Raw genomic sequence first — 25813 nt, 5'->3', positions numbered from 1 at the left:
TTTTACAAAGACTAACTGAACCTTGTTTTAAGTCTTAAAAGAACATATAAAGAAGTATTAAAGCAATGACAATATGTATCATTCTGTCTCAGGATTAAAGTTGAGAATGTCTTAACATATTTTGAATATTGGAAGTAATCAATACAAAGTTCTTATTTTACCCAAAGCATCAGTTTATGAGACACAGGTCCAATTTTAAACTTTTCATTAAAATATGTAAAATTCAATTAAAAATTAGGAAGTCTTTATAGAAACAGATTAGTATTCAAGAATCAGAGCTACAGTTAAAACTAATTAACTACATATAGTGCTAAAGTCAAATCACATGAACCTTATTTTATAACCAGATTCAGGCTGTGCTATTTGCTTTGCACATAGTTTATTAAAATAACCACCCAGCAATTTGAACTAGCCACAAAGATGGCCACACTAATCAGTAAACTATTTAGACATATGCTTTCCTGCTTCTAAGCTTCTACTAGTATTATTTCTATGCCCTACAAAGCCCTCTGTTCCAAAGAACCATACCAACGTGTAAAGGGTCACTTTAAATATTATTTCCCCCAGGAGCCCCTTTTGATGCACCCCAATCAGTACACTGTACTCCTCCAAAGTTGTGGTTATTTTGGTAATTGCCCCCCATGAATTATAAATTTGAAGAAAAGAACTAACTTGCATAGCTGTGTAGGTCCTTTAGCATCTAAAACAAATAGCTCAAAGTAAATACTTTTCACTGAATTTAAAAATTGAAAGATCGTAGGATGTGTTAGTGTACCACACTGGTGTTCATTAAGAAAAAAAAAAAAAACCATCTCGGGAAGATGAGGAAAGTTTCAAATAGTAGTGTATATACTTGAGTGATTCTGGGGTTAATGACACTTTAGAATTAAAATGTTCCATTCCTTAGACAAGTATCCTTCTATCGTATTGCTGCCTTTGCTTATTACTCTTCTTGATCAGTAACAGCAACTACCGCTTGTAGTCCTGTACCAGATGCTTTGATTACATGTTCTCAGAGAACGTGTAAGGTACAGGTGAAAACTCAGATACCTACAGGGTCCTGGTAGGTAATCAATGAGTGAATGAAGTAAACCTGGTGTGACAAGATGGCAGGGTAGAGGGTTGCAAACTGGAAAGGGCATGTCCTGTCTACAGTTCCCCTTTCTCTGCTTCCTTTGCAACAAAACTCCTCAAAAGAGATGTCTTTATTCTGTCTTTACTTCTCTTCCATTTCCTCTTAAACTTACAACTAATTAGGCTTTCATTCCACAAAGGCTATTCATGAAAATCCCTAATCACCTCCACGTTGCCAAGTACCCTGGTTAATTCTCAGACCTCACCTTACCTGACCCAAAAGCATTTGACACAATTGATCCCTACATCCTGGAATGCTTTCATCACCTGGTTTTCTTCCCACTGCTCCTTTTCAGTCTCCTTTGATGATTTTCTCCCCTTGGGCAGACCCCTAAGTACTAGAGAGGGGTCTAGTACTATCTATTGTCACTATTCTACCTATCGTCACTCTCTTGTTGAGGCCCTCAAGTCCCATGGCTTTAAATGCTACCTGTATTCTGATGTCTCCTACATTTTAATCTCCAGCCCAACCTCCTCCCTAAACTCCACATCCATATCTACCACTTACAGACATTTCATATTTAAAACATCCAAAACAGACTTCGAATTTCCACTGTCTCCCATAAATCTGTTCAATCCCACCCTTTTCCTTACCCTTCAATTGCACAAGCCAAAAATAAATAACAAAAACAAAGAACACAGTGATTCTTGATTCCTCTCTACCTGTCCAATCTATCAGGAAATCCTTTCAAATATAACCAGAATCCAACCACCTACCTCCACATCTGTCACCCTGGTCCATGTGACATGCCACCACCATCTATCCCTTTAATACCTGCACTAACCTCCTAACTGATCTCCCAGTCCAACTTTTCCCACAAGTACCCCTACCCTGCCTGGTCTATTATTAACACAGCAGTCAGAATGAAACTAATAAAAACAGATCATGTCACTCCTCTGCACAGAACCCTCCATGACCTCCTATCTCATTCAGAATGAATTTCAAAGTCCTAGATATCCTAAAAGGCCTTATGTGACCTGGGCCCTGACTATATCTGACCTAATCTCCAGCTATTTCCATGAAACACATCTCTGCCCCAGCATCACTGGCCTCACCTCCTCACTGTTCCCTGAACATAGCAAATACGCTCTCACCTCAGAGTTTTTGCATGTATTGTTCCCTTACTTGCTGGAACACTCTTTCCCCTAGACATTTGCTTGGATTTCTCCCTCACTTCCTTCTGATCGCTCCTCAAACCAGATATTATAAGGACTTTCTATATGCTATATTTAATAACATTCAACACCTCTACTCCACACACAATCCTGGTCTTTTTCTATATCCTTCCCCTGCTGTATTTTCTTCAGAGCAATTACTAATAGACATCAGAGTTATAGGTCTATTTATTTACTATCTGACATGCCCCCCATCAGAAAAGCTATAAGCTCCATGAGTCAGGACTTTGCGTTTTTCACAGTAGCTTCTCAATAGTTTGGAATGACTGAAATTCAGAAACATTTTATTTAACATATGTAGAATTTATATGGACACAGACACTCCGAAAGATTAAGAAACAAGCCCTTGCAAGTTAGCAAGTGGCAAAGTGATGATTCAAATCCAGGTCATACTGACTCCAAAGTCCTGAACTTTTTCTATTACCTTTCTTTCAGACATAAAAGCTATGCTAGAGGGGAGACCTTCAAGATGGCGGAGGAGTAAGACGTGGAGATCACCGTCCTACCCACACATACATTAGAAATACACCTACATGTGGAACATGGGGTTTGCTTTCTGCATCTAATGTGTTTCTGATTTTCTGCTTATCTTAGTTTAGTATTTACAGTTTATTACCATTGGTAGATTTGTTTATTGATTTGGTTGCTCTCTTCCTGTGATTTTTTTTTTAATATATAGATATATATACATTTTTCCTTTTTCTCTTTTTGTGAGTGTACGTGTATATGCTTCTTTGTGTGATTATGTCTGTATAGCTTTGCATTTACCATTTGTCCTAGGGCTCTGTCTGTCCTTTTTTTTTAGTATAGTTTTTAGTGCTTGTTATCATTGGTGGATTTCTTTTTTGCTTTGGGTGCTCTGCTCTTTCTTTTTTTTTTTTTGCTTTCTTTTTTTCTTTTCTTTGCGGTACGCAGGCCTCTCACTGCTGTGGCCTCTCCCGTTGCGGAGCACAGGCTCCGGACGCGCAGGCTCAGCGGCCATGGTTCACGGGCCCAGGCGCTCCGTGGCAAGTGGGATCTTCCCGGCTCGGGGCACGAACCCATGTCCCCTGCATCGGCAGACGGACTCTCAACCACTGCGCCACCAGGGAAGCCCTTTTTGCTTTCTTTTTAAATTACTTAATTTTTTAAATTCTTACTAATTATTTTTTTCATAATTATTTCTTATTTTAATAACTATTTTATTTTTTTATTATTTTTCTTTCTTTCTTTCTTTCTTTCTGTTTTTCTCCCTTTTCTTCTGAGCCATGTGGCTGACAGGGTCTTAATGCTCCGGCCAGGTGTCAGGCCTGTGCCTCTGAGGTGGGAAAGCCGAGTTCAGGACATTGATCCACCAGAGACCTGCCAGCTCCACATAATATCAAATGGCAAAAGCTCTCCCAGAGACCTCCATCTCAACGCTAAGACCCAGCACCGCTCACCGACCAGCAAGCTACAGGGCTGGATACCCTATGCCAAACAACTAGCAAGACAGGAACACAACAGAGAACACAACCCATTAGCAGAGAGGCTGGCTAAAATCATAATAAGGTCACAGACACCTGAAAACACACCACCGGATGTGGTCCTGCCTACTAGAGAGACAAAATCCAGCCTCATACACTGGAACACAGGCACTAGTCCCCTCCACCAGGAAACCTACACAACCCACTAAACTAACCCTAGCCAATGGGGAAAGACACCAAAAACAACAAGAACTACAAACCTGCAGCCTGAGAAAAGGAGACCCCCAAACACAGTAAGATAAGCAAAATGAGAAGACACAGAAACACACAGCAGATGAAGGAGCAAAGTAAAAACCCAGCAGACCAAACAAATAGGAAATAGGCAGTCTACCAGAAAAAGAATTCAGACTAATGATAAAAAAAGATGATCCAAAACTTGGAAATAGAATGGGGAAAATACAATAAACGTTTAACAAGGACCTAGAAGAACTAAAGAGCAAACAATGATGAACAACACAATAAATGAAATTAAAAATTCTGTAGAAGGAAGCAATAGCAGAATAACTGAGGCAGAAGAACGGATAAGTGACCTAGAAGATAAAATATGGGAAATAACTACCACAGAGCAGAATAAAGGAAAAAGAATGAAAAGAATTGAGCACAGTCTTAGAGACCTCTGGGACAACATTAAACGCACCAACACTCGAATTATAGGAGGCCCAGAAGAAGAAGAGAAAAAGAAAGGGACTGGGAAAATATTTGAAGAGATTACAGTTGAAAACTTCCCTAATACGGGAAAGGAAATGGTTAATCAAGTTCAGGAAGCGCAGAGAGTCCCAACAGGATTAATTCAAGGATAAACACGCCAAGACACATATTAATCAAACTATCAAAAATTAAGTAAAAAGAAAAAATATTAAAAGCAGCAAGGGAAAAACAACAAATAACATACAAGGGAATCCCCATAAGGTTAACAGCTGATCTTTCAGCAGAAACTCTGCAAGCCAGAATGGAGGGGCAGGACATATTTAAAGTGATGAAATGGAAAAACCTACAACCAAGATTGCTCTACCCAGCAAGGATCTCATCCAGATTTGACGGCGAAATAAAAACCTTTAGAGTCAAGCAAAAGCTAAGAGAATTCAGCACCAATAAACCAGCTTTACAACAAATGCTAAAGGAACTTCCCTAGGCAGGAAACACAAGAGAAGGAAAAGACCTACAATAACAAACCCAAAACAATTAAGAAAATGGTAATAGGAATATACATATCAATAACGACCTTAAATGTAAATGGACTAAATGCTCCCAAAAGACAAAGACTGGCTGAATGGGTACAAAAACAAGACCTATATATATGTTGTCTACAAGAGACCCACTTCAGACCTAGGGACACATACAGACTGAAAGGGAGGGGATGGAAAAAGATATTCCATGGAAATGGAAATCAAAATAAAGCTGGAGTAGCAATTCTCATATCAGACAAGATACACTTTAAAATGAAGACTAAGACTATTACAAGAGAAAAAGAAGCAAACTACATAATGATCAAGGGATCAATCCAAGAAGAAGATATAACAATTGTAAATATTTATGCGCCCAACATAGGAGCACCTCAATACATAAGGCAAAAGCTAACAGCCATAAAAGGGAAAATCGACAGTAACACAATCATACTAGGGGACTTTAACACCCCACTTTCACCAATGGACAGATCATCCAAAATGAAAATAAATATGGAAACACAAGCATTAAATGACACATTAAACAAGATGGACTTAATTGATACTGATAGGACATTCCATCCAAAAACAACAGAATAACACTTTCTTCTCAAGTGCTCATGGAACATTCTCCAGGATAGATCACATCTTGGGTCACAAATTAAGCCTTGGTAAATTTAAGAAAATTGAAATTGTATCAAGTATCTTTTCTGATCACAATGCTATGAGACTAGATATCAATTACAGGAAAACATCTGTAAAAAATACAAACACATGGAAGTTAAACAATACACTACTTAATAACCAAGAGATCACTGAAGAAATCAAAGAGAAAATCAAAAAATACCTAGAGGGCTTCCCTGGTGGTGCAGTGGTTGAGAGTCCGCCTGCCGACGCAGGGGACACGGGTTCGTGCCCCGGTCCGGGAAGATCCCACATGCCGCAGAGTGGCTAGGCCCGTGAGCCATGGCTGCTGAGCCTGCGCTCCGCAACGGGAGAGGCCACAAAGGTGAGAGGCTCGTGTACCACAAAAACAAACAAACAAACAAAAAAACCTAGAAACAAATGACGATGAAAACACAATGACCCAAAACCCATGGGATGCAGCAAAAGCAGTTCTAAGATGGAAGTTTATAACAATACAATCCTACCTCAAGAAACAAGAAACATCTCAAATAAACAACCTCACTTTACACCTAAAGCAATTAGAGAAAGAAGAACAAGAAAAACCCAAAGACAACAGAAGGTCACATCAGAAATAAATGAAAAAGAAATGAAGGAAACAATAGCAAAGATCAATAAAACTAAAAGCTGGTTCTTTGAGAAGATAAACAGAATTGATAAACCATTAGCCAGACTCATCAAGAAAAAAAGGGAGAAGAAACAAATCAATAGAATTAGAAATGAAAAAGGAGAAGTAACAACTGACACTGCAGAAATACAAAGGATCATGAGAGACTACTACAAGCAAATCTATGCCAATAAAATGGAAAACCTGGAAGAAATAGAATTCTTAGAAAAGCACAACCTTCTGAGACTGACCCAGAAAGAAATAGAAAATATAAACAAAACAATCACAAGCACTGAAATTGAGATTGTGATGAAAAATCTTCCAACAAACTAAAGCCCAGGACCAGATGGCTTCACAGGCGAATTCTATCAAACATTTAGAGAAGAACTAAAACCTATCCTTCTCAAACTCTTGCAAAATATAGCAGAGGGAGGAACACTCCCAAGCTCATTCTACAAGGCCACCATCTCCCTGATACCAAAACCAGACAAAATGTCTCAAACAAAGAAAACTACAGGCCAATATCACTGATGAACACAGATGCAAAAATCCTCCCCAAAATACTAGCAAACAGAATCCAACAGCTCATTAAAAGGATCATACACCATGATCAACTGGGGTTTATCCCAGGATGCAAGGGTTCTTCAGTATATGCAAATCAATCGATGTGATAAATCATACTAACAAATTGAAGGAGAAAAAAAATATCATGTCAAGAGATGCAGATAAAGCTTCCAACAAAATTCAACACCCATTTATGATAAAAGCCCTCCAGAAAGGAGGCATAGAGGGAACCTACCTCAACATAATAAAGGCCATAGATAACAAACACACAGCCAACATTGTTCTCAATTGTGAAAAACTGAAAGCATTTCCACTAAGATCAGGAACAAGACAAGGTTGCCCACTCTCACCACTACTATTCCACATAGTTTTGGAAGTTTTAGCCACAGCAATCAGAGAAGAAAAATAAGTAAAAGTAACCTAAATTGGAAAAGAAGAAGTAAAGCTGTCACTGCTTGCAAATGACATGATACTATACACAGAGAATCCCAAAGATGCCACCAGAAAACTGCTAGAGCTAATCAATGAATTTGGTAAAGTAGCAGGATACAAAATTAATGCACAGAAATGTCTTGAATTCCTATACACTAATGATGAAAAATAAAAATCTAAAAGAGAAATTAAGGAAACACTCCCATTTACCACTGCAACAAAAAGAATAAAATACCTAGGAATAAACCTACCTAAGGAGACAAAAGTACCTTTATGCAGAAAACTATAAGACACTCATGAAAGAAATCAAAGATGATATCAACAGATGGAGAGATATACCAGGCTTGTGCAAGTTTCCTGATGCGAGGGACTGATGGTGGGTAAAGCTGACTGTTTCTCTGGTGGGCAGAGCTCAGTAAAACTTTAATCCGTTTAACTGCTGATGGGTGGGGCTGGGTTCCCTCCCTGTTGGTTGTTCGGCCTGAGGCAACCCAACACTGGAGCCTACCTGGGCTCTTTGGTGGGGGTAATGGCAGACTCTGGGAGGGCTCATGCCAAGGAGTACTTCTCAGAACTTCTGCTGCCAGTGTCCTTGTCCCCACGGTGAGCCACAGCACGCCCCCCCCGCCTCTGCAGGAGACCCTCCAACACTAGCAGGTAGGTCTGGTTCAGTCTCCCCTGGGGTCACTGCTCCTTCCCCTGGGTCCCGACGTGCTCACTACTGTGTGTATGCCCTCCAAGAGTGGAGTCTCTGTTTCCCCCAGTCCTGTCAAAGTCCTGCCATCAAATCCCACTAACCTTCAAAGTCTGATTCTCTAGGAATTCCTCCTCCCATTGCCAGAGCCCCAGGTTGGGAAGCCTGACATGGGGCTCAGAACCTTCACTCCAGTGGGTGGACTTCTGTGGTATAGGTGTTCTCCAGTCTGTGAGTCACCCACGCAGCAGTTATTGGATTTGATTTTACCGTGATTGTGCCTCTCCTACTGTCTCACTGTGGCTTCTCCTTTGTCTTTGGATGTGGGGTATCTTTTTTGGTGAGTTCCAGTTCTCAATGATTGTCCAGCAGCTAGTTGTGATTCTGGTGTTCTCACAAGATGGAGTGAGAGCACGTCCTACTCCACCATCTTGGTTCAGGACCTGTTTTGGTTCTTTCACATGAGTTTATTTTTTAAGTTTCAATGAAAAACTTTGCTAGGATTTTGACTGGAATTGCACTGAACTTATAGATCAACTTGGAAAGAACTGACATCTTTATGATACTGAATCTTCCCATACATGAACATGTATATACGTTCATTTATTTCTTTTCTTACTGCCTAAAATAAAATTTACAGTTTTCTTGAAAAAGATCTCCCACATCTTTTGTTAGGTTCATCTTAGGTGTCCTATAGTTTTTCACCATTGAATGGAAATCTTTTAACTCTGTATAAAATAGATAACTAATGAGAACCTAGTATAGCACAGGGAACTCTACTCAATGCTCTGTAGTGACCTAAGTGGGAAGGAAATCCAAAACATAGGGGATATATGTATACATATAGCTGATTCACTTTGCTTTACAGTAGAAACGAACACAACATTTTACAGCAACTATACTCCAATAAAAAGTAGAAAAAAAAATGGGAATCTTTTAAAATTATATTTTCTAATTGGTTATTTCACATATATCAAGAATATTAATGATTTTTATATATTGATATATGCAGTATAACATATAGATTTGGGAAGCACCATGAAAATGAAACAATAATATCAATATATAACATCTATTAAATACCATTTTCCAGGCACTATGCCAAGCACTTAAATAATTTCACTTAATCCTTAGAAGAACACTATGATGTACTTACAACTATTACCTCATATTACACACCAGGAGACTGAGAGCAATAATAGTAGTAGACAAGGGAACAAAGCCTGTACAACACCAACACTACCAAAGGACAGGTGAAGGGAAAAAATGCCAGTTAATAAGACATAGGGGCCGGAGGGGGAAGATGGCAGAAGAGTAAGACGCGGAGATCACCTTCCTCCCCACAGATACATCAGAAATACATCTACACGTGGAACAACTCCTACATAACACCTACTGAACGCTGGCAGAAGAGCTCAGACCTCTAAAAAGGCAAGAAACTCCCCATGTACCTAGGTAGGGCAAAAGAAAAAAGAATAAACAAAGACAAAAAAATAGGGACGGGACCTGCACCAGTGGGAGGGAGCCGTGAAGGAGGAAACGTGTCCACACACTAGAAGCCCCTTCGCGGGCAGAGACTGCGGGTGGCGGAGCGGGGGGAGCTTCAGAGCCGCGGAGGAGAGCACATCAACAGGGGTGCGGAGGGCAAAGCGGGGAGATTTCCGCACAGAGGATCGGTGCCGACCAGCACTCACCAGCCCGAGAGGCTTGTCTGCTCACCCGCCGGGGCAGGCAGGTCTGGGAGCTGAGGCTCGGAGGCTTCGGTTGGAGCGCAGGAAGAGGACTGGTGGCATGAACACAGCCTGAAGGGGTTACTGCACCACAGCTAGCCGGGAGGGAGTCCGGGAAAAAGTCTGCACCTGCCTAAGGCGCAAGAGACTTTTTCTTCCCTCTTTGTTTCCTGGTGCACGAGGAGAGGGGATTAAGGGCGTTGCTTAAAGAAGCTCCAGAGACAGGTGCGAGCCGCGGCTAACAGCACAGAACCCAGAGACGGGTATGAGACGCTAAGGCTGCTGCTGCCGCCACCAAGAAGCCTGTGTGCGAGCACAGGTCACTATCCCCACCTCCCTTACGGGGAGCCTGTGCAGCCAGCCACTGCCAGGGTCCCGGGATCCAGGGACAACTTCCCCAGGAGAACGCACGTAGGGCCTCAGGCTGGTGCAACGTCATGCCGGCCTCTGCCACCGCAGGCTTGACCCGCACTGCGTGCCCCTCCCTCCCCCCGGCCTGAGTGAGCCAGAGCCCCCGAATCAGCGGCTCCTTTAACCCCGTCCAGTCTGAGCGAAGAACAGACGCCCTCCGGCGACCTACACGCAGAGGCAGGCCCAAATCCAAAGCTGAACCCCGGGAGCTGTGCGAACAAAGAAGAGAAAAGGAAATCTCTCCCAGCAGCCTCAGGAGCAGCAGATTAAATCTCCACAATCAACTTGATGTACCCTGCATCTGTGGAATACCTGAATAGACAACGAATCATCCCAAATTGAGGAGGTGGACTTTGAGAGCAAGATTTATGATTTTTTCCCCTTTTCCTCTTTTTGTGAGGGTGTATGTGTATGCTTCTGTGTGAGATTTTGTCTGTATAGCTTTGCTTCCACCATTTGTCCTAGGGTTCAATCCGTCCGTATTTTTTTTTCTTACTTTTTAAAAAATTCTTTTTCTTAATAATTATTGTTTTATTTTAATAACTTTATTTTATTTTACCTTACGTTATTTTATTTTCCGTTATCCCCTTCCTTCCTTCCTTCCTTCCTTCCTTTCTTTCTTTCTACTTTTTCTCCCTTTTATTCTGAGCCGTGTGGATGACAGGCTCTTGGTGCTGCAGCCAGGAGTCAGTGCTGTGCCTCTGAGGTGGGAGAGCCAACTTCAGGACACTGGTCCACAAGAGACCTCCCAGCTCCACGTAATATCAAATGGTGAAAATGTCCCAGAGACCCCCATCTCAACACCAGCACCCAGCTTCACTCAACGACCAGCGAACTACAGTGCTGGACACCCTATGCCAAACAACTAGCAAGACAGGAACACAACCCCACCCATTAGCAGAGAGGCTGAAAAATCACAGTAAGTCCACAGACACCCCATAACACACCACCAGACGTGGACCTGCCCAGCAGAAAGACAAGATCCAGCCTCATCCACCAGAACGCAGGCACTAGTCCCCTCCACCAGGAAGCCTGCACAACCCACTGAACCAACCTTGGCCACTGGGGACAGACACCAAAAACAATGGGAACTACGAACATGCAGCCTGCAAAAAGGAGACCCCAAACACAGTAAGATAAGCAAAATGAGAAGACAGAAAAACACAGCAGATAAAGGAGCAAGATAAAAATGCATCAGATCTAACAAATGAAGAGGAAATAGGCAGTCTACCTGAAAAAGAATTCAGAATAATGACAGTAAAGATGATCCAAAATCTTGGAAATAGAATAGACAAAATGCAAGAAACATTTAACAAGGAACTGAAACAACTGAAGATGAAACAAGCAACGATGAAGAAAACAATTAGTGAAATTAAAAATACTCTAGAAGGGATCAATAGCAGAATAACTGAGGCAGAAGAAGGGATAAGTAACCTGGAAGATAAAGTAGTGGAAATAACTACTGCAGAGCAGAATAAAGAAAAAAGAATGAAATGAATTGAGGACAGTCTCAGAGACCTCTGGGACAACATTAAATGCACCAACATTCGAACTATTGGGGTTCCAGAAGAAGAAGAGAAAAAGAAAGGGACTGAGAAAATATTTGAAGAGATTATAATTGAAAACTTCCCTAATATGGGAAAGGAAATAGTTAATCAAGTCCAGGAAGCACAAAGAGTCCCATACAGGATAACTCCAAGGAGAAACATGCCAGTACACATATTAATCAAACTATCAAAAATTAAATACAAAGAAAACATATTAAAAGAAGCAAGGGAAAAACAACAAATAACACACAAGGGAATCCCCGTAAGGTTAACAGCTGATCTTTCAGCAGAAACTCTGCAAGCCAGAAGGGACTGGCATGACATATTTAAAGTGATGAAGGAGAAAAACCTACAATCAAGATTACTCTACCCAGCAAGGATCTCATTCAGATTTGATGGAGAAATTAAAACCTTTACAGACAAGCAAAAGCTGAGAGAGTACAGCACCACCAAACCAGCTTTACAACAAATGCTAAAGAACCTTCTCTAGGCAAGAAACACAAGAGAAGGAAAAGGTCTATAATAACAAACCCAAAACAATTAAAATGGGAATAGGAACATACATATCGATAATTACCTTAAATGTAAATGGATTAAATGCTCCCACCAAAAGACATAGACTGGCTGAATGGATACAAAAACAAGACCCATACATGAGACCCACTTCAGACCTAGAGACACATACAGACTGAAAGTGAGGGGATGGAAAAAGATATTCCATGTGAATGAAAACCAAGAGAAAGCTGGAGTAGCAATTCTCATATCAGACAAAATAGACTTTAAAACACAGACTATTAGAAGAGACAAAGAAGGACACTACCTAATGATCAAGGGATCGATCCAAGAAGAAGATATAACAATTGTAAATATTTATGCACCCAACATAGGAGCACCTCAATACATAAGGCAAATACTAACAGCCATAAAAGGGGAAATCAACAGTAACACATTCATAGTAGGGGACTTTAACACCCCACTTTCACCAATTGACAGATCATCCAAAATGAAAATAAATAAGGAAACACAAGCTTTAAATGATACATTAAACAAGATGGACTTAATTGATATTTATAGGACATTCCATCCAAAAACAACAGAATACACATATTTCTCTAGTGCTCATGGAAAATTCCCCAGGATAGATCATATCTTGGGTCACAAATCAAGCCTAGGTAAATTTAATAAAACTGAAATTGTATCAAGTACCTTTTCCAACCAAAATGCTATGAGACTAGATATCAATTACAGGAAAACATCTGCAAAAAATACAAACACACGGAGGCTAAACAATACACTACTTAATAACTAAGTGATCACTGAAGAAATCAAAGAGGGAATCAAAAAATACCTAGAAACAAATGACAATGGAGACACGACAACCCAAAACCTATGGGATGCAGCAAAAGCAGTTGTAAGAGGGAAGTTTATAGCAATACAATCCTACCTTAAGAAACATTAAACATCTCGAATATACAACCTAACCTTGCACCTAAAGCAATTAGAGAAACAAGAACAAAAAAACCCCAAAGTTAGAAGAAGGAAAGAAATCATAAAGATCAGATCAGAAATAAATGAAAAAGAAATGAAGGAAATGATAGCAAAGATCAATAAAACTAAAAGCTGGTTCTTTGAGAAGATAAACAAAATTGATAAACCATTAGCCAGACCCATCAAGAAAAAAAGGGAGAAGACTCAAATCAATAGAATTAGAAATGAAAAAGGAGAAGTAACCACTGACACTGCAGAAATACAAAAGATCATGAGAGATTACTACAAGCAAATCTATGCCAATATAATGGACAACCTGGAAGAAATGGACAAATTCTTAGAAATGCACAACGTGCCAAGACTGAATCAGGAAGAAATAGAAAATATGAACAGACCAATCACAAGCACTGAAATTGAAACTGTGATTAAAAATCTTCCAACAAACAAAAGCCCAGGACCAGATGGCTTCACAGGCGAATTCTTTCAAACATTTAGAGAAGAGCTAACACCTATCCTTCTCAAACTCTTCCAAAATATAGCAGAGGGAGGAACACTCCAAAACTCATTCTACGAGGCCACCATCACACTGATACCAAAAACAGACAAGGATGTCACAAACAAAGAAAACTACAGGCCAATATCACTGATGAACATAGATGCAAAAATCCTCAACAACATACTAGCAAAGAGAATCCAACAGCACATTAAAAGGATCATACACCATGATCAACTGGGGTTTATTCCAGGAATGCAAGGATTCTTCAATATACACAAATCAATCAATGTGATACACCATATTAACAAATTGAAGGAGAAAAACCATATGGTCATCTCAGTAGATGCAGAGAAAGCTTTTGCCAAAATTCAACACCCATTTTTGATAAAAAACCCTCCAGAAAGTACGCATAGAGGGAACTTTCCTCAACTTAATAAAGGCCATATATGACAAGCCATAGCCAACATCGTCCTCAATGGTGAAAAACTGAAAGCATTTCCACTAAGATCAGGAATAAGACAAGGTTGCCCACTCTCACCACTCTTATTCAACATAGTTTTGGAAGTTTTAGCCACAGCAATCAAAGAAGAAAAGGAAATAAAAGGAATCCAAATCGGAAAAGAAGTAGTAAAGCTGTCATTGTTTGCAGATGACATGATACCATACATAGAGAATCCTAAAGATGCTACCAGAAAACTTCTAGAACTAATCAATGAATTTGGTAAAGTGCAGGATACAAAATTAATGCACAGAAATCTCTGGCATTCCTAAACACTAATGATGAAAAATCTGAAAGTGAAATCAAGAAAACACTCCCATTTACCATTGCAACAAAAAGAATAAAATATCTAGGAATAAACCTACCTAAGGAGACAAAAGACCTGTATGCAGAAAATTATAAGACACTGATGAAAGAAATTAAAGATGATACAAATAGATGGAGAGATATACCATGTTCTTGGATTGGAAGAATCAACATTTTGAAAATGACTATACTACCCAAAGCAATCTACAGATTCAATGCAATCCCTATCAAACTACCACTGGCATTTTTCACAGAACTAGAACAAAGAATTTCACAATTTGTATGGAAACACAAAAGACCCCGGGGAGCCAAAGCAATCTTGAGAACAAAAAACGGAGCTGGAGGAATCAGGCTCCCTGACTTCAGACTATACTACAAAGCTACAGTAATCAAAACAGTATGGTACTGGCACAAAAACAGAAAGATAGATCAATGGAACAGGATAGAAAGCCCAGAGATAAACCCACGCATATATGGTCACCTTATCTTTGATAAAGGAGGCAGGAATGTACAGTGGAGCAAGGACAGCCTCTTCAATAAGTGGTGCTGGGAAAACTGGACAGGTACATGTAAAAGTATGAGATTAGATCACTCCCTAACACCATACACAAAAATAAGCTCAAAATGGATTAAAGTCCTAAATGTAAGGCCAGACACTATCAAACATAGGCAGAACACTCTATGACATAAATCACAGCAAGATCCTTTTTGACCCACCTCCTAGAGAAATGGAAATAAAAACAAAAATAAACAAATGGGACCTAATGAAACTTCAAAGCTTTTGCACAGCAAAAGAAACCATAAACAAGACCAAAAGACAACCCTCAGAATGGGAGAAAATACTTGCAAATGAAGCAACTGACAAAGGATTAATCTCCAAAATTTACAAGCACCTCATGCAGCTCAATATCAAAAAAACAAACAACCCAATCCAAAAATGGGCAGAAGACCTAAATATACATTTCTCCAAAGAAGATATACAGACTGCCAACAAACACATGAAAGAATGTTCAACATCATTAATCATTAGAGAAATGCAGATCAAAACTACAATGAGATATCAACTCACACCAGCCAGAATAGCCATCGTCAAAAAATCTAGAAACAATAAATGCTGGAGAGGTTGTGAAGAAAAGGGAACACTCTTGCACGGCTGGTGGGAATGTGAATTGGTACAGCCACTATGGAGAACGGTATGGAGGTTCCTTAAAAAACTGCAAATAGAACTACCATATGACCCAGCAATCCCACTACTGGGCATATACCCTGAGAAAACCATAATTCAAAAAGACTCATGTACCAAAATGTTCATTGCAGCTCTATTTACAATAGCCAGGAGATGGAAACAACCTAAGTGTCCATCATCAGAGGAATGGATAAAGAAGATGTGGCACATATATACAATGGAATATTACTCAGCCATAAAAAGAAACGAAATTGAGCTATTTGTAATGAGGTGGATGGACATAGAGTCTGTCATACAGAGCGAAGTAAGTCAGAAAGAGAAAGACAAATACCATATGCTAACACATATATACGGAATTTAAGAAAAAAAAATGTCATGAAGAACCTAGGGGTAAGAGAGCAATAAAGACACAGACCTACTAGAGAATGGACTTGAGGATATGGGGAGGGGGAAGGGTAAGTTGTGACAAAGTGAGAGAGTGGCATGGACATATATACACTACCAAACGTAAAATAGATAGCTAGTGGGAAGCAGCCGCATAGCACAGGGAGATCAGCTCGGTGGTTTGTGACCACCTAGAGGGGTGGGATAGGGAGGGTGGGAGGGAGGGAGATGCAAGCGGGAAGAGATATGGGAATATATATATATGTGTAACTGATTCACTTTGTTATAAAGCAGAAACTAACATACCATTGTAAAGCAATTATATTCCAATAAAGATGTAAAATAAAAATAAAAAAATAAAAAAAGACATAGATTGTGATCTGCTAAATATAAAGCAAAAATGGATAGTGAGATATCACAGAATTAAAATATTGTGGAATATTTCAAAAAGGAGAAAGTGTGCAAACCTGTTAAATGTTGCAGTAAAACACAGTAGATACAGTAAAATAAGAAATGACAATTTTTTCTTGGATTTTTTAATTAAGAGGACATAGGTTATCTTAGCCAAAATGATTTCAGTGGAATGAAAGGATGAAGCCAAATTGTAATGACTGCTCTCAATGTAGTCAAAGGCAACTGCAAACAGTGAGTATAGTCTAGGCTTTGGTGAAATCTGGGAAAGAAGGAAAAAAAGATTACACAGTAACTGACAGGAATTCAAGGTCAAAAAGAGGTGATTTGGGACTGCTTATATAGTGTTTTTCAATCTTTTGTCAATATCTATGGTCCTTGCTTCCTCATGTATGCTACATGTTCCAGCTGCAGTATTTCTCCTTGATAGCTAGTCAGCTAACATAATGTCCACAATACTCACTCTTCCCAAGACAAACATCAAAAATATGTATAACCTAACGGGTTCATACAAATAATGGGGTATTTCTGAGATGAACGTCAGAAATAGCTGAGAAAACTTAAGTGCACAAAACAGAAACAAATATGCTTAAGACACTTCTTTGAAGGATTATGGTAGCTAAAGTTGTAGAAGGTTCTCCACTACAAAAAAAACGGGGGGAAAGGTCATTCTGCAAACTGTATCTGCAGGTAGGAATTTTTCTACCAAGCTTAGCACATGCATTACGTATGTGCATGCATCAAAACACACAAATATATATACTTAAGATGAGTCTAGCTTTACCATGTTAATGTATAAAACTTCCCTTGCGTTTCTAAATCCACTTATTTTCAGCATCAACGTATTATTGAAATAAATGTACAACCTATATCACTATCCGATAAAGATACGGTATAGCTGGACTTAAGAGTCAAGGTTCATGGTATAGTAAAAGGCAAAGAACATCTGTAAGGTAAAGCATCTCGAGAAAAATACCAAAGTGATATGCTGACACTTTTCCCATTTTATTTATATTATATCAAAGGTTTTTCTTAAAAAAAAAAGACTTTGAAAAAATATTTTTTACTAACAGGAAGTAGCTAGGGAGCTTAATGACCAATTTACTGGATGAATGAATTCTCCTGATAAGTATTTATTGAGCATTTATTATGTAGCAGGCAGATTCTAATAATCAAAACAAAACAGAAAAAAAAAACCCTGCCCTCATGGAACTCCTTGGTGGAATCGTCTAATGTATAAATACATACAGAGCCTAAGTTATCTAAAATTTGACGGGTACATTTGTGCTCAAATTTATTAAATGAACTGGTGAAAATCAAGAACAGAGAAAGGGATGGGGTGAGATGCTCATGGGGTAAATAGGAGGAATGTAAGAATGACTTTTCAGTTCAGCCCCCAATAATTTCCTTCATTAATTATTTATGTCATCATTTTTATAATATCTTACAATATCTGATTGGCATTTAACAATTGAAAATAATACTACATTTATAGTAAATGTCTATAAATAAGATCAAAGGTCAGGGACTATAATCACTCTTGCATATACCTTTGACAACCACAACCCTCCTATCATACTTGCTTCACAAAACCACAGCCATGGCTAAAGCAACCCTTCACCTACTCTGCACCTACACTCATGCAACTGAACATGGCCTGAGAACATCCACACTCACAGTTCATGACCATGAACTTCAGGTGAGCCATTCATTCAATACAGCAATCATACCATATTTCCCTAATCTTTTCCTTTGCCTAGTCTTTCAGATGATTATTTCACATCCTCTCTCTTCCAACGAATACCGTCTCTCTCATCCTCACTTTTAGCTGTTTTTGACCTTGCTTCCTACTTTCCTATTGAGAAAACTGAGGCAATAAGTATCAGCATCAAAACCCACATACTCTGCCTTCCCATTTGCTGCTAAAGACAAGTACCTACGCACCACTATGCAGTCAATCTGGTCTCTAATTTCCATTCCCTCTCACCTAATCAATGACATTGCTACAGTAAGTTTCCCCCTTTTCCCCAATCATTAATTTTTCACATCTGTAATTCTCATCTTAAAAAAAAATTTGACCCTGCTTTTCCTCATAGCTACCACCTCATTTCTCTGCTCACCTCTGCAGCAAAAACTGCCCCAAAAGAGTTGTCTAGATTCACTGTCTAGAATTCCTGTCCTCCAATTTTCTTTTAAATCCACTCCAAGCAGGGCTTTGCCTCCAACTCTCCATCAACATTGATCTTACCAAGTTTACCAATGACCTCTGCATTGCAAAATCTAATTTTCAATTCCCAGTCCCCTTCTTACGTGATAATCTGCTTCATTTGACACTACTGATCATTCTCTCCTCATAGAATATTTTCTTCACTTGGCTCCAGGACACAACTATCTCTGAATTTTTTCCTTCTACCTCACTAAAGGCTCCTCCTTTACTTCTTTCTCCTCTTTAACCCTTTACCAGGGCATAAAGGTTCCAACCCTGTTCTCTTTCCTTCTCTAGCTACACTCTCCTTGGTAATCTCAACCAGTTTCACGTGGTTTCCTGACCTCTCCCCCAAACTCACATATTCAGTTTTTTCTTCAATCTCTCTACTTGGATAACTAACATACATGTTAAGTTTGCAGTGTCCAAAGTGTAACCTCTTATTTTCCATCCATACTGACTCTAGCCATAGCCTTCCTTATTTCAGTTTATGTCAATGTTATCCTTTCAGTTGGTCAGTCCAAGAACTTTGGAGTAATCCTAGACATCTCTCTTTTTCTCATACTCTACATTCAATCTGGAAGGAAATTTTGATCATTTGACCTTCAACCACTAAACTATATTTTTAAATACATCTAAGCACTCCACTCATTGCTACTACCCTGGTCCAAGCCATCACCTCTCTGAATTATTTGCAACATCCTCTTAACTGGGCTCCTGTTGCTACTCTGGCCCTCTACAGTCTATTCTCAATGCAGCAGCCAGAGCAATCTTTTTTAAATGGCAAGTCAAGCTTGTCAGTCCTCTGTTCAAATCCCTGCAACAGCTCTCCACTTTCCTCAGAGAAGACGACAAAAGTCTTGTGCTATCGTGGTCTTCAAACCATGTGATATCTCCCTGATTACTTGTGACCTCATCAGCTCATTCTTTGCTGTTAACTAAATAAGCCAGGCAGCAATATGCTGTTCTAAAATTAGCAAGACGGTCAGAATACCTGAGACAGAGTGAGTAAGGGAGAGACTGGTTGTAGATGATGTTATAGAAGTTGATAGGGACCAGATCAGGTAGAGCTTTGCATGCTATGATACTTAGATTTTATAAGAGACAAAAGTTCACTAGAGTTTAATAGCTGAATTGTTAATCTGATTTATTTTTAAAAGATCACTTGGACATAGTTAATTTTACTTGGGAAAGGTAAATTTTTCATAAATTGAGTGTAAGAGAAGAAGGTAAAGAAGAATTAGGAAGCTTTTTGCAATAGTCGATAAAATATAACAGTGATTTAGACCACAGTCATCAAACTCAAGGTCTAATTTGAAAGAAAGGCCAAAAGGATTTATTGACAGAGTTGTAAGGAGAAGAAAAAATATATGTATCAACTAGCAGTTGACCCTTGAACAACACAAGTTTGAACAGTTCACTGGTCCACTTATATGCAGATTTTTTTCAACAGTAAATACTACAGTACTACATGATCTGTGATTGGATGCCAAGGAAACTTGGATAGGGAGGAAATGTGGCTGCGGAGGGAGTACTATAAATTACAGGCAGATTTTCGACTGCACAGTGGTTTGGAATCCCTAACCCCCACGTTGTTCAAGGGTCAACTGTATCATAAAACTCTAATATTATTCCATTAAAAATATGACCAGACTAAAAACCATCTTAAATTAGCTAAGAAACTTCTCACAATGCTAAGAATTAACTTGCACTTCATTAATTCAACATCAGTATAAACCCAGTGTAATAATACCTTATTTATACGGATTTAAAATAAGGAGTAGGAAAACGTTTTCATAAACACTAGCTATATATAGGAAAAGAAAAGGATGTTAAGCTTGAATATATGGTGTCAAGTCTGAGTCAAAGAAAGAATGTATGAAATGATGTCTTCTTTTTGAATATTCACTTTCCATAAACTGGTATTCTTAGATGAATAAGTCATACACTGATAAGCCTCAGTAATTTAAGTCTTTGGAACAAAATGGGACAATAAGTATTTCAATTGGAGAAAACTTATCCTGACCATGACCAGGTTACCAGTTCTCAAAGGAGATGTATCACTGAAACACTGTTAATCCTAGGCAAAAGGTCAAAGGTTTTCTCTACTGCTACACCACTGTATAAATCCACCCTAAGTCAGCAGTGACAAAATGCTTTACTCTGACATCAAACATTTAACAAAACCAAAACAGAATTGAAGTAGTTTAAAAACACCTTACTCTGGCAGCACAAGCAAAAGAATCAGGGCCATGAGCTGCATTTCTTATGCCATCTGTTCCAAAGAGGGCTCTAATGCTTCCAGGAGCATCTGTACGTGCCAGTCCAGAGTTGGCAGGTCCAAGAAGTCTTTTCCATTCACATATAGCATCATCTCTTAAAATCTCCATGGCAATTATAGGACCACTGGTGATAAACTGGATCAGCTCACTGTGAAACAGGTGAAAGATTGATTTGCTTCATTTTTCTATCAACCTAGGTACCTCTCTTAACAACAAGGATATATTACAATTTGAGTATTTCAACACATACTCATGATCATGATCTCAGAACTACTGGACATAGTGAATTTTACATGGGCAAGACAAAATTTTCATAAATTGAGTGCCTTACAGTGGCCCGAGTGTCTACAAATCACTAGTGTTGTCAATTACTATTAGCAGAAAAATCAGTCTTTCATTGAACTAAGACTACTTCATTGACTTAAAATGCATATTTTTGATCTATGCTTTCTACATTGCTCTGAAAGGTACAGAAGAATCTTTTTATTTTCACGTGGTTTACCACTGCAGTCAAATGAAATCGCAGTAGAGAAAGTGATGAGTGATGTATTGTAATATATTTGCAGTAAGAATTAATTGTTTTTGTGTAGATCTATTAGAATTCAAAGAATGACAATGAATTTTCAGTCAATAAGCATTGAGTTGGTCAAGTGACATATAAGACATTACATTAGAAGCTGTAATGCTATAAACACATACAAAGACTATAACAAAGAATAATTTCCAAGACAATTGTAGATGCCTATTCTACACAAGGTTTGAGAACATTTTTATAATGCTTGGTTTAAAATAATCTATACCATAATGATTTTCTTATGTAAAAATTTTCTTTAATAAGGCACTATTCTGTACAGGACACCAAATAGCATTTCTATTGCAGCAGCTTGGCTAATCCTTCTTTATTAGAAAAGTAAGTATTCCTCCTTTGTCAATAGCAATATGAGTTGCACAATATTCACTTAACTTTAAATACAACCCAAATATTTAGAACATAGTTTGTTTCTAACATATTTGTTGCTATATTTCAAAGAACAAAACGTATATCAAACAACTTAGTTAACATACAAAGGTTCTTTGAACAATGTTTTATATACATTGAGAATGCTAAAATAAGAGTTTAAAACACAACAAATAGATATTCAACATAAAATGTAATTATCTCTCTATTTTTAATCTACTGAAATCTAAAAAGAAAGCTATGCTCCTTATGATTTAAACATTTTATTTGCTTCTGATTAAAGTTTAATATGTTCATTTAATGATAAGAGAATTTTCAACTAATAAAAGAGAGAAAAAAACAATTCTTAGAAAAAATGCTCTCTGCAGTTGCAAGATGTTGCTAAGGACTTTTTGACAAATTATTCTCATGTAACAACTTTTTGAATTGTAAAATTATAACTCTTTCGTTTTCCACGATATCCTCCATTATATCCCACGACCCCCAATTTCAGTACCTACTTTAAAAAGGGCCTTGACTGATGATCTATATGAAAATCTGTTGCTTCTTTCCTATAATCAAAATGACAATAGTTAAGAATTATGTAAGGAAATTATTTTAACTTACATTAATAAAATAATGAAATTCTCTATGTGATCCGTATGCGAGTTAAGGACTTTTCACCAAACATTCTGCTCAAATCTCCCCTCTTTTCAAATTTTTGCTAGTATGGATATCTATGCTAAGATGTAAAATTAAAATGAACAAAAGAGGCAATATTTACTTTATTACTCATGTTCAAATCTACAATCTTCCTTTTCACTAGCATCTTTAACATTCTAAAGCCAAAGTTTAACATATGACCAATAAAAATTATTTTTTCTTTAAAGTTCAAATAAGTTACATCAAAAAATGCAAAGCCATCTTCAAATTCAAAATTTGTTACCTCCTTCTACAGGCTTTAAACCTGAGAGGTTAGGCTAGAATTTTACTTTAATAGTTATAGTTTTCTTCCTTAGATCGCCCTAAAAGAAAGACTATATACTTGTGTTTTTAAAAACTGCTTGACAAATTATGCATATCAATGTGTTCTTATTGGTTTTTAATGTATTAAAAACGAATCCTTGAACTTACATTCCCCCCCAAAAATGGATAATATGGAGATATTCAGAAATCTGAATTTATTAAGGGCAATCGGGATTTACTTTTAAATTTCTAGTCCCACAACTATAGAGACAATGAAAGGATAACGGACTTTTACACTGATTTTAAAAGTTATTTAGACTTTTCGGTTAATCAAACCAAGTGTCTCAAACTTGTACAGTTTTCTCATAGGCTTTAAACGTAATTCATAGTATATGACAAATATATGTCAACATCAACTATTTAAAATAGCAAATTAAAGTATCCCCTAACAAAAGATTAACCTTTCAGGCTTGGTAATTTAGTATGCAATGCTTTAAGATCTTATAGGCCCATTACAAAATGAATTTACTTAATAAGCTATATCAGGATATACTTTTATTCAAACCAAGTGTAATAAAATATTCTCTTTGGCCATGAAAAGATTATGAAAATATACTATGCAAGTATAGAAAATGAAATTCATCCCAAGAAATGGAAGGGGAAGAAAATTCATTTTTCTAGAGGGTATTATATGCCCAACATTAAATGTTATTATTCCTCATAACAATATATTGAAATAGGTATGATCATCTTCATTTTACATTTGAAAATAATGAAGTTCAGCATGATTACATAACTTGTCCGGGTCAAAGTGCTGGTAAGGGAAGAAGGACAGGGAGATTTGAACCCAAATCTCTGATTGCTTATGACCTTACTATTACCAACGTCAGAAAAAAAAAAAATTCTAGAGGGTAAGGAAAAGAATTCATAAAAATGATATGGATATTCTGTATTGCAGCCTAAAATGAGGTAAAACTGAGCGTCTAAAAAACCTCAAGTGGGGAGTATTTTAGAAGAGTTAGCAGCAAGACTACTAATATGACCAATTCTAAACTTTAACACAACTGAACTAAGAAAAATCATAATGTTTAATATCAGTGAAAAGAAAAATATTAATTACTGAAAGTATCTTATTGCTTTCTTCTAATATGTCACCGACCCCATAGTTATTTCCACTGAAAATCTATAACTGAAACCAAGATGAGAGTTCATGAGTTTTTTTCTCATCATTCTTTTTTAATTCCTCCCTTAAAAAGTTTAGATGGAGAGAAGGATTAACAAGTGCATCACCACCTAGAGAAGTCTTTTTGCTGTTATTTTGTTATGCTTTGTTTTGTTGTGTTTTTATAAAGAAACTCACCATTGTCACAAAGATCTATTAATTCTTTTACGAAATACTTACTTAGTGCCTACTTTGAATCAGGCACTGATCCTAGAACTAGAAGTACAAAGTTAGATGGAACTCAGCTTCTGCCTTTCAGATACTGTCATGAGGGAGGAACTGACATTTGAGCAAATAAGTTTAGAAAAGATTTAAGCATTGGGAGATACTCCTCCATGGGTCTCTGACACTCCTAACGTGTCTTATTGGGTATGCCAAGAATGCAAGGCCCCAGCTACTGTTTATCCTAGCCATTTCTTGGAGTTATGTTTATAATGAGCAACTTTGAGGGATGAGGTCATGCCTCTTCAGTACAAAGAGAAGGCTTGTTTACTGCTCGTTAATGAAACAGTGGGTAACCTAAGTTCAATGCTCCTCAGAGGTGATGCAATCAACTGTGTGTACGACATCCACCCGGGCCCATACCATATTATTCCCACGGGACATGAAAGCAAAGGGAACCAACAGAAACATGATGTTCATGCTGCTTACTGACCATACTCAAGCCCTCTGTCTCTGACGCAGAAGTCTCACGTCTTCTGCTAGCATCCCTGAGAGAGTAACAGACTAACTTATTAGCTTTTAAGTTGGGTAAAATCCAAGACTTGACAGTAATATTAATAGAGATGTATGAGGTGCTATAAACAATTTAAAAAGCTGTTAAGTTTTCTTGGGCAACTTTATTGTGGAAAGTTTGACACCAAATTATCAAACACTGGAAGTATAGAGACATAAAAAAGTTTTAATCACACTGAAACTATTCAAAGTCATCTCTCCAGAATTCAGTCCCATAGCCTGCTGTGAGGGCAAGCATTCTCAATACAGACAGAAATGGGACAAATATAACTATGCTCATAAAGGATCATGACCTCGGTTTCTACTAAATAACAGTGATATCACTAGTACTACAGTACTACCACTAATAGCTAACACCTATATACACCTACTATGTCACGGTTTTTCAAAGCACTTTACTTTTATTAAACTCACATAACCCTCATGACAACTTTATGATACAGGTGATGTTACAACCTCCATTTTGCAGATGAAGAAACTGAAGCACAGAGGTAAGCTGTTCAGAGTCACAGCCTACTAAGCGGTGCAGTTACAAGCAACCTGGCTCTAGACTCTGTGCTCTGAAATAGAAGACGCCTGCCTTTCTAGAATATATGTAAACTGGGAGATCTTACATAGGGGAAAAATTCAAATTGTCATTACTGGGGTAAAAATGAGGATGTTTTGTTAAGGTTTCTAGGGATCAGACTTATCAAAGCTACACTATCTACTGCTCTCCATTGTCCCTGTTCTCACAGAGACAAAAAAGCAACCGCCCCATGGGATAAAGAGCCAGGAACATCAGTGAGAAGACACCTAAGCAAACAAACACACACAAATCAGTGAAGTAACCTAAGAAAACTGCCGGGTCAAGCCCTGCCTAACAGCTACATGAATGTCTCTACCTAACACTAAGTCTTTTTTTTTTTTTTTTTTTTTTGCAGCACGCGGGCCTCTCACTGTTGTGGCCTCTCCCGTTGTGGAGCACAGGCTCCAGACGCGCAGGCTCAGCAGCCATGGCTCACAGGCCCAGCCGCTGCATGGCATGTGGGATCTTCCTGGACCGGGT

At 38.2% G+C, this 25813-nt stretch overlaps 1 protein-coding gene across 2 annotated transcripts in view; it reads right to left on the bottom strand.

The window, feature by feature from the left end:
• The window catches only part of NME7 (NME/NM23 family member 7), a 258169-nt gene that overhangs the window by 181052 nt on the left and 51304 nt on the right, over window positions 1–25813 (bottom strand). For both annotated transcript variants that reach the window (XM_029227185.1, XM_029227184.1), the window contains exons 5-6: window positions 22364–22414; window positions 20846–21053 (exon numbers count right to left, since the gene is read on the bottom strand). In XM_029227185.1, coding sequence (XP_029083018.1) covers window positions 20846–21053; window positions 22364–22414 — 259 coding nt within the window. The remainder of the gene's footprint in view (window positions 1–20845; window positions 21054–22363; window positions 22415–25813) is intronic.

Source organism: Monodon monoceros, unplaced genomic scaffold (genome assembly GCF_005190385.1).
Source record: "Monodon monoceros isolate NGI ecotype Baffin Bay Population unplaced genomic scaffold, NGI_Narwhal_1 Super_Scaffold_18, whole genome shotgun sequence".
Taxonomy (NCBI): Eukaryota; Metazoa; Chordata; class Mammalia; order Artiodactyla; family Monodontidae; genus Monodon; species Monodon monoceros.
The sequence above is the reverse complement of the archived record's forward strand: the minus strand, read 5'-3'. Positions and strand labels throughout refer to the sequence as shown.